This window comes from Triticum dicoccoides, chromosome 4B (assembly GCF_002162155.2).
Source record: "Triticum dicoccoides isolate Atlit2015 ecotype Zavitan chromosome 4B, WEW_v2.0, whole genome shotgun sequence".
NCBI classification, from domain to species: Eukaryota; Viridiplantae; Streptophyta; class Magnoliopsida; order Poales; family Poaceae; genus Triticum; species Triticum dicoccoides.
The window spans coordinates 99,649,042-99,658,473 of record NC_041387.1 but is presented as its reverse complement, the minus strand read 5'-3'; the positions used below and the strand labels follow the sequence as shown (position 1 = coordinate 99,658,473).

General features: G+C 41.4%; 1 protein-coding gene across 2 annotated transcripts; it reads left to right on the top strand.

Moving 5' to 3' along the window:
- The first annotated feature begins 3,065 nt into the window (after window positions 1-3,065).
- On the top strand, window positions 3,066-8,723 carry LOC119295264 (protein-tyrosine-phosphatase PTP1-like). Of its 2 annotated transcripts, none has more exons than XM_037573636.1 (9): window positions 3,066-3,503; window positions 4,980-5,073; window positions 5,169-5,251; window positions 5,326-5,460; window positions 6,425-6,547; window positions 7,213-7,355; window positions 7,441-7,582; window positions 7,946-8,030; window positions 8,186-8,723. In XM_037573636.1, the coding sequence occupies exons 1-8, from the start codon at window positions 3,405-3,407 to the stop codon at window positions 8,015-8,017; spliced, it is 891 nt and encodes a 296-aa protein (XP_037429533.1). In that variant the 5' UTR covers window positions 3,066-3,404; the 3' UTR covers window positions 8,018-8,030; window positions 8,186-8,723. The 2 variants fall into 2 exon arrangements, with proteins under 2 accessions (XP_037429533.1, XP_037429532.1); XM_037573635.1 differs by having other exon boundaries at window positions 3,276-3,503; window positions 7,946-8,051.
- The last annotated feature ends 709 nt before the right edge of the window (window positions 8,724-9,432 follow it).

The following is a 9,432-nucleotide window of genomic DNA, read 5'->3' as shown; positions in this document are numbered from 1 at the left end:
TTGTTGCAATTTTCTTTTATTTATTTTATTTTGTATTTTGTCCGATCTATCTATCAAATACCATACAATTTTATCTTGCTCGTAACCGTCAAGGGATTGGCAACCCCTTGTTCGCGTTGGGTTGCAAGGATTTGTTGTTTGTGTGCAGGTACTACCAACGGGGTGTTGCTTGGTTCTCCTACTGGATTGATAACCTTGGTTCTTAACTGAAGGAAATACTTATCTCTACCGTATTGCATCATCCCCTCCTCTTTGGGGAAATCCCAACGCAGTTCACAAGTAGTAGAACGCCTCATGTATGATTCTTAGTTCATGTTAGTGCTGTGAGTCCCACATTGCTGCATAAACCTGATAAAACCCCTCGATGGCTTCCATACTGAGGAATGTCGTACTAGATGTGGAACTGGAAAGAGCATACTTTATGGAATGAGCCATTGCTTTCTGAACTTAATATCGAAGCATGAATATCGCCATCTTTTAACCTGAATCTTGACTTGCCTGAATGTCTTATTTCCAAGCTTCAACCAGAACTACAAATTGAGATGAATGTTCAGAGATATAGGTGATACAACTGCCAATTATTCAAAAGGAAGATTTTATTTTGTGTGTGTGTGGGGGGGGGGACACTGCCTGTATGATTCTTCGTTCATGTTAGCACTGAAATTCCAACATTTTTGAATAAGCCTGGCAAAACTCCTCGATGGCTTCCATGTTGAGGAATGTCGTACTAGATGTGCAATTGGAAAGAGGAGATTTTACAAAAGTTACAACCATGGAAGACAAGTCATGGCACGAGACGCTGATGGTGAGGAAGAGTCGTGGTTTGCAGAAGTGAGGCAATGGCGTGAGACGCTGGTGGCGGAAGGCCATTTGCTGCTAATAGAGGGCCCATCGCGGCTGTCAGAGTCCAGTCGCTCCTGACCTGAACGGTCAATCCCAGCCGGCATAAGGCAGGGGTTAACCTCCAGTGGAAGCCTGCAAAGTGTATCGGATCGGTCAAGATGATCGAAGACGAATCCGTTCAGGATTCTCAAGAACGCACGAAGATTTGAGGACTTATCCTCCTAGATGGTAATTGGCATTTAAGTGGCTTGCTAGAGACTCCCCTCCGATCCATGCTATTTGTCTGATAGTCCACGACAGAAGTTTACTTATTTACACTGAAAACCAGTGTTTACTAGATACTCCACCACTGATACACACACACACTGCGATTGAAGTTGATAGTAAGATTGCTACTCAATTTGATAGGTAAAGTGCTAATACACAGCGAGATGTATGCGACGGCATGGTCGCCTCGGCCGTATCCCCCCCTCTGAACTGAATATTTTGAGATATTCAAAAAGCTTAATTTGAGACTATTGATAGTGCTTCTTCACTACGCAAGGAAGGTAATAGATGGCGTCGCCTGGCCGTTTGCCCCTCATAACCGAATGTTATGTTTGAAAATACCCAAAAAACTTATTGAGACTGTTGATAGTGTTTCTCTAGAAGATAATGAATAGCCTTTTATGTGTTTTTTTTTCATTTAAATGCAAACACCCCATTTGTGATGGATTTGGTAACGTCAAACTTGCCGGTCTTTGTAGAGTCATGTTGTGTTATATTTTAGTGGAACACATTGAACACTATGTCTAGAATGGAAAGAATTAGGACATGCTTCATACAATACTAGTGGTTGGGACGCCACCTTGTGGCGCCACTTGAGAGGAAGTTGTGCGTACATTTCCAAAGGAAAAAAATAGAGTCCTCGCCTTCGTCTAAAAAAACATCTCATAAAAAAATCCTCACCTTCATCTAAAAAAGAAATAAAAAAGAAAAAAAACACCGTAGCCTACCAGCGAGCGCCACATTGCATCACTTTCATTTAAAAAAATACTAGAGGTCGTCGCCTCCATCTAAAAAGAAAAAATAGATTTAGAAAATAATTCTCACCTTTATCTAAAAAAATCCAAAAGACATCTCACTACGGCCAACCACTTTGCGCCATGTGGCATAGCTGGTTGGCCGCCCTTCACGCGACGCTTAATGAGTTTAATTAATTAATTTATGGATGGTCGAAACTGTGTGAAGTATTACAATGTAAATTTCTCTGCCTTACATAAGTGCCACTTATCTCATCTTTACTATTGGGTAAAAGGTCATCAATCCATGTATTGGTTATTATTACTTTATATTTTCCGTGAGTAGTATTAATTACCATCATAGATCAACACACCTAGATTGTTAGGGGCAAGAGTTCATTGGCAGTAGGCGATGTCTGTCTTTTTGTTCTTAAGTTAGTGGTGTGATATACTCCCTCCATTCCATAATATAAGAGCATTTCTGACGCCAGTGTAGTGTCAAAAACACTTTTATATTATGGGACAGAGGGAGTAATTGCTAACATTTATTTATTTTAAAGATTAGTGGAGTTGTGTGGACTAACAAGTCCATATTGCCTGTCTTGGTGAACATATCCGAGAGACACGTTAATCGCACAGGATGCTTTGGGGCATTTTGCCTTTGTAATTTAGAAACTGTTGAATCACTAAAACTGATTATTTTTAAAAATAATCACTAAAAACATGTATATACTGTTGCAACACACGAACCTTTGCTAGTTACTCCCTTCGTCCCCATAATATAAGAGTGTTTTTGAAAAAAACAATTTTCATTTGTTGTTGCACCTCTTCAATCAAACATAAAAACGGTACCATTCCATTCTATTTTTTTACCCTATCAAGGATAAAACCGACCCATTTCTCTAAAATGGAACTGTATTCTATTTTTTTACGAGACCGACCGATTTCTTCGTGATGAAACCGTTTCATTCATGAATGTTGGTCCCCAAACCAAACACACCCTGATGAGACGGGGGAGTAGATCACAACCCACCGTGACGAGCTGGTAAAGCACGGGCGCTAAACTAGTGGATTTCATCAGCATTTCAAAATCCGTCTCGCCATCTTCTTCCCTGCGAAACCCCCCTCCGCCGGCGGCCCGCATCACCGCGTCCGCCATTCCCACCCTCCCCGCCCCCCCTCCCTTTCCCCGAACAACCAGACCCCACTTGCACCGTGGCGGCATCAGCATTCTCTCCTCCCCAAGTCAAGTCTTCTCAAAAAACCCCAATCCAACCACCGGCCCGGGCGGAAGCCGTCGCACTTTATTTATACCCGGCCACGCGCTCCACCACGGCGACCCCGACGGCTCCCCCCTCCCCTCCGCCCGCTCCTAGCGCTAAGCGCCGCCGGAAGACTGACCCCGCCGCCGGAGCCACGGGGAACTCGCCGCTGCGCGGCGGCGGGAGAGGCCGCTCGCCGGCCTCCTCCGCCCCGCGCCGCTCTTCGCCTGGGCTTACAGGGCCGCAGGGAGGGTTTGACCCGCTCGACCCCAACGCGGATCCGCCGGCCCGGGCGCTGATGCCGGACCAGGTGAAGCACTGCAAGACGGCGCTCAAGGTGCTCGACAAAAAGCTCAAGAAGCCGGCAGCAATATTCGACGACTTTAGAGGCCTTCCGGTAGGAAATCTTTCCTGGTCACCCCCTATTTGTGCAAGTCCGGCGAGGCATGACCAAGTTAATATCACCAATATTTTCTTTGCTTTGTGAAATCAAGACACACCATCTTTTTCCCCTTGTTTCCTTTTCTTTTTGCAAAATCAAGAAGAGTGGCCTTAGCTAGAATCTTTTTAGTTTTGCAATCGTACAAGTGAGTTGTGAATGATGGAGGAGGTGGTTTTATGTATAATGGTTACCCTTAGTGCCGTGTGATCTTCACATTGTTGCTTCCAAGTGAAGCGTCATGTTGGACGATAGCTGTACAGCCAGATAAAATTGTGCTGGTTATGATTAAGGGAAAATAGAGATTATTTCTAAAGCTACATTTTAACATGTGGATTCTCTGGGCAACTGGGATTGAAGTCCATTTTAGGTTGCCAAAATTATACTCTTGAGGAGTTATGCTGCTTGCTCCAGAATACCGCGTCAACGTCAGCACACAGGAAATAAAACTACAATCTCCTCTCATGGCATTGCCTCTTCCTTGGACCAGTCCTACCATTGGCCTTAGTATGTATTTGTTTTCACGCGCTTACCTGAGATGGACTTAACCTCACACAGTGAAGTAGCTGAGTATTCTCTTTGAGTAAAATAGCTCACATTTTTTGCTCGTCTAGGCCACCAGGAAAAGGTAGTATTGCTGGAGTTGGTGTTCTTTTCTAATTTCTAATTTCTAACATGGTATTTTATCTGTCATCTCTAGTGCTGTGTTGGTTGCCTTTGGATATCTCATGTGAAACTTTAAGCTCCCTGATGATGTTCTGTCATCTGTAATGCTGTGCTGGTTGCCTTAGGATAATTTACATGACACTTTAAGCTACCTGATGATGTTTGGAACAACTTTGTCCATTCTACTGCTTGTGTGAATCTTAATCACATCCAAGTGATCCATTTTCTACTGTTTTAGTAACTTCTAACCTAATTAGCTCTCTCTCTTTTTCCAAGTCCAATCTCTAAAGATTATCAATTACACGCTGAAATCTTAATCCATAGTTTTCTCTTCTTTTTTATGACAATCGATATATTGATAACGATTAAAAGGATATGCATTCTCAATGGGACTGTCACCATATCAAATGTGTATTCGCAAATGCCCGTCGTCATATCAAATGCTGTATGAAGTATTACTATGAACAAGTGAATTATCTGCCCTTAGCATCTTACTCAACTTTTTGTAAGAAAAAAAATGGGTATGGACATTGTATCACGACCCCATTCAGTTCTAACCTCGTGGTACCACACTAGCTCGTCCACATTCAGTTCAATGGAACTGAAAGAAACAATTCAGATATATGTGTTGACTGGGGACAGCTGATGCTGGACTAATTATTTTTTTAATTGTACATATAAGAAATATTTTGAAATTGGCTGTTATAAGAAATGAGGAATATTATTTCCTAAGAAAATCATGCAACTATTGATTCGCAATTATTTCAGGCCATAAGAACATCACTCCAGTTGGCTCAGAAGTTTACTGTGGCTCGAAGTCCTGCTAATAGGGAAAGGAACCGCTACACTGATGTCTTGGCATGTGAGCATCATTAACTTATGGGGGCAGTCATGCATATTCTGCAATTCCACCATGTGGAATAAATTATTTGATTTAACTCGACCTTTATTATTTAGTTGATGAAACCAGGATAAAGCTACAGTCCTCAACAGGCAATCAGACTTCAAGTAATGATTACATCAATGCAAGCCTTATAAAGGTAAGAAATAGCATATTTCCTGCCCTTTTCTTTCTTTCTGATCCTAATTGCATTGCTGGATATAAAATCTGCAGTATGATGACAAAGATCAGACAAAGTTCATTTCTACTCAAGGTCCGCTAGTCAATACATTCGAAGATTTTTGGCAGATGGTCTTTGAGAACAGCTGTCCTGTAATTGTCATGCTCACTAAATTTGACATTGCTAAGGTATGAATAACAAACACTTGTGACTTGCATGTTTCATTGAGTTGGCCTAATATTCAGTTTTCAGTTTCTCGCCTTCCATGATTTTGGCACAACCTTACTCCACATGTTTGCCTACAGTGTTGAGTTATTTAATTTATCGTTAAATCCTATCAACGGCGGCTAGTAGGACATGAGAACATTCAAATAGAATGGAGCTTAAGCGTCACTAAGATCTATTTATTGAATTGATGCGATAGTTGCTCAGTTCGCTGCTTGCTTCTCTTCCTGAAAAAACTCTTTCTTTGACTGGAATCAGCAAAGTTCCCGAAACCAAATTTCTCAGTAAAGACTAGATTCTCTTTCGGATCAGCCCTGAATGGAGAAGAACAACCTTCTTCCAGTATTCTTAGCTTACTGTACTTCCTGCCTGATTGGTGCTGACTGACTGTTCTTGCACGATCAGTATGGGAAATGAACAGAGAAGCTGGATACAGTTCTTGCACGATCAGTATGGGAAATGAACAGAGAAGCCGGATAGGACTGTGTTCTTTATGGAAATGGCCATCTTTGATCAAAAATGACTTCGTTTTTCCATTTATAATGTCACCTGTCTACAGGCAAGGCTTTTTTGCTTAGTACTCCCTCCGTCCCAAAATATAAGACGTTTTTTGACACTATACTAATGTCAAAAAACGTCTTACATTTCGGGACGGGGTAGTATATTTGAAGGACGCTAAATGGTCAACAGTTGTTGCATTTCTATATGGATGTGTTGCATGCATGCTTTTCAGCTTGTCATATGTACTTCCTAAGTCCGGGATTAAAGGTCCGGCAGACCACCATACATGACTCCTGGAAGAATACTTTAGGCTTTGGTACCATGATGGTTTTCTGGGATTCTTAATCTTGTAGACACAGTTTGTAATTTTAACCTTCTCCTTTGGTAAAATCCTATCAAATATTATTTACATTGAAATAATGGCAGTGTGATGAGTATCTTCCACTGAGCAAGGGGCAAGGAGACTATGGAAGATTGAACATTAAAATCCTGGAGACCAGACAAGATGGGGAATTAACATTGCGCAGTGTGAAGGTGCAACATAACGAGGTAAAGATGTGTAAAACTAATGTTGCTTCTGTGTCTAAATAAAGTGTGAAGATATGCTGTATGAGTGAAGGACTATTTGTTCCATTATTTTTTATACTATTGTATGCCATTACTCTTGTTCATCAACGATGCATAGACTTAAGTTTTAGTACCTTTGCAGGATTTGTTAACAGTACATAATACTTCCATTAGAAGTAGCTTGAAGTAATTCACATGTGATGTAAAGGCCCTCACGTATATTCCATCAGACATATTACCGGGTACTTTTTCATTCATTTAGGATTCTCATGCTTACACTCTAGTGGTAGTGAAGATTTCAGTTCAGCTTTCAAGGCATTGATCCATCACAGGCTATCACTAAGTTTGCTGGTCGCAGTGTGATGAATGAATTACCCCTTTGCAGCACTACTTGATGTAGCATTGCTAAGTGAGGTCTCAAGATAACCATCGTAATCGTATACATGTTAGCTTACACCACTGGTGTATATTTATTATATTGCTATAAATGCTGAACATCTGTAGTTTGCAACATTTAGTTATTTTCTTCCATGAATGGCTTTTTATGCATCTTGCGTTGCCTCTTTGTGTATGCTTCGTACCTCTTTCACCCATATTGCTTGTCTTAGTGTTTGTACTGCCCCAACTTATAATTCTTTATTTTGCAGTCAGATAGAGTGCATACTGTTCTCCACATCCAGCACTCCACATGGCCTGACCATGGTGTGCCAGATGACAGCAGTACTGTACGGAAGATTCTAAAAAGATTATATTACGTTCCTAAAGAGCACCCAGTTGTTGCACATTGCAGGTTTGTTTCAAATTAATGGCATGATTCCTTTTTTCACACTTGCCCACATTCAAATAATATTGCATTCCTTTTCTGATTTCTGCAGTGCAGGCATTGGGAGAACTGGTGCTTACATTACAATCCATAATACAGTAGAGAGGATATTACGTGGTGAACAAGCTGCTACAAATCTTGTGGAAACTGTCGGGAAGTTTAGATCCCAGAGACCTGGCATGGTCCAAACGGAGGTACGATTGTGTTATTTATTTATTTCAGTTTGTAAATCAGTTATTGGATCCTCCCAGGTTAGGTTATGGATCTTGATCCACAACGAGATTATTGTGGTAGATTAAGGTCCAAAGACCAGGATATGGCCGGCGACAGGGCCTGTCTCTGATGTGGAAGAGAGGCTCTGAGACTTGTTGTAGAACTTTGTTTATTGACTGCTTGAACTAAAAGGTTACAGTTCAGTTTGCCTAGCTATACTATGTGTCCAATCCAACTGGACTCTGACTCAACTGGATGCATATAGGATAAACCGTCCAACTCAAACTATTCCTTATCAACCAACTCAAACTCTCGTCTCTATAACTAACATTTTGGCTTTGCAGGAACAATACAAGTTCTGCTATCATGCAATTGCGGATGAGCTGAAAGATCTGATTAGGAATTCGAAGAGCTGAAGCATTTCCGGCGGTAAGCTTGATGCAGAAACATGTATGAAATACCACTGTGATAATGTTAGACTGTACATAGTACATATTCTCATACATACAAGAATTTGCAAACATATACTTACTTGGTTTGCATGAACCTCACATTTCTTTGCATTTCTTGTTGTCTTCCTGTAGGGACAAGTGCGAGTCCTATGCAACGGCCTGACGTATCTGACTATCTATCACCTTCTCACTTGCTCAATTTGTTAAGCTTAGCCGACATCATTGTTGTACATCACGAAGACTGGAATTCGAATTTCAGCCGGAAGCTCTCGGAGACACTTTCCTTTTTCTTTTCTGATCAGGATTTCACTAATTTGATTGTGTCGGCTGGCTCACATCCAGAATCACGTGGGTACCTCGCTATGCATTCACCTACATTGCTTCTCTTGCTGAATTGTTATGTGCTGAGGCCAGAAGGTTGACATTTCAACTGGTGCATTACCACCTTAGCTTGCGTGGGTTGATGACAGATGTATGAACTCAGATGTCTAGCAAAGTTTGATGCGGACGTATCTAGAAATGGAGATTGAGGCTGCATAAGCCATTCTATCTCCATTTCTTGATACCGCCTCTTGTTTGTTTCTGTCCAGTTCTTGATGCTGCTTCTGAAACTCAAGACCAGAATCAAAGCATCTGCGGTCCATATTTGTATGTCCCGAGATTTTTTTTTTTGATATGTAGCCTATCCCTGTTTCATTCACCAAAACGGATGGCATTTTTATCCAGTGAGCTAAGTATCCCTGGATAATATGCGTACATGGAGGACATTCTTGTTCGTAGATTCTCGTGGGCGGACTATGAGGCTGCATCTCCTCAACAGGCCTGCTCATGTTATTGCAACCAGAAAAACCAAACCGGAGGCGCCACTGACCAAACATCTATGGCAAAATTCATCAAGGAAGCAAGGACATATCCGGAGGGAAGATGTGTAATAACAGCCCCTTTTTCATGCTAGATCACCGAAAGGATCTTACGTAAAACAGAATAAAATTTGAGAAAATCGAGTGGACATCTGTTCCAAACTTGGGAAATTTGCAATTTTTTCACAATAATTTCAGAGCAAGTAGGCAAGTTCTCCAAGAATTAGGAAAAAGGTAGCTGATGTAGGGCCTTAACCAAATGAAGTTGAATGAAGTATCGTAGACCTAGAGGCGGCTTTTGCTAGGAGCAACAAGGCACGAGAACATGCTTCTGCGAGAACTAAACGCTGCATGGTGATCCAATCTAGCATGCCAATTTTAAACTTGGCAGTCACCTAAGCCCAAGCGTCATCGAGCAAGTTGAAGATTTAGTTAGTACCGATCAAAGCCAAGGAAACAAAAAATTTAATCTAAATATACCCACTGTCCATTGCTCCAACGGCTGAGAAGAAGCTTTAG

Bases quoted from the DNA above. Each gene is read 5' to 3' on its own strand.
- LOC119295264 (XM_037573636.1), top strand. From the start codon at position 3,405: ATGCCGGACCAGGTGAAGCACTGCAAGACGGCGCTCAAGGTGCTCGAC. The intron at 3,504-4,979 runs GTAGGAAATCTT...CAATTATTTCAG, and splicing joins ACGACTTTAGAGGCCTTCCG to GCCATAAGAACATCACTCCA. The intron at 7,356-7,440 runs GTTTGTTTCAAA...TGATTTCTGCAG, and splicing joins CCAGTTGTTGCACATTGCAG to TGCAGGCATTGGGAGAACTG.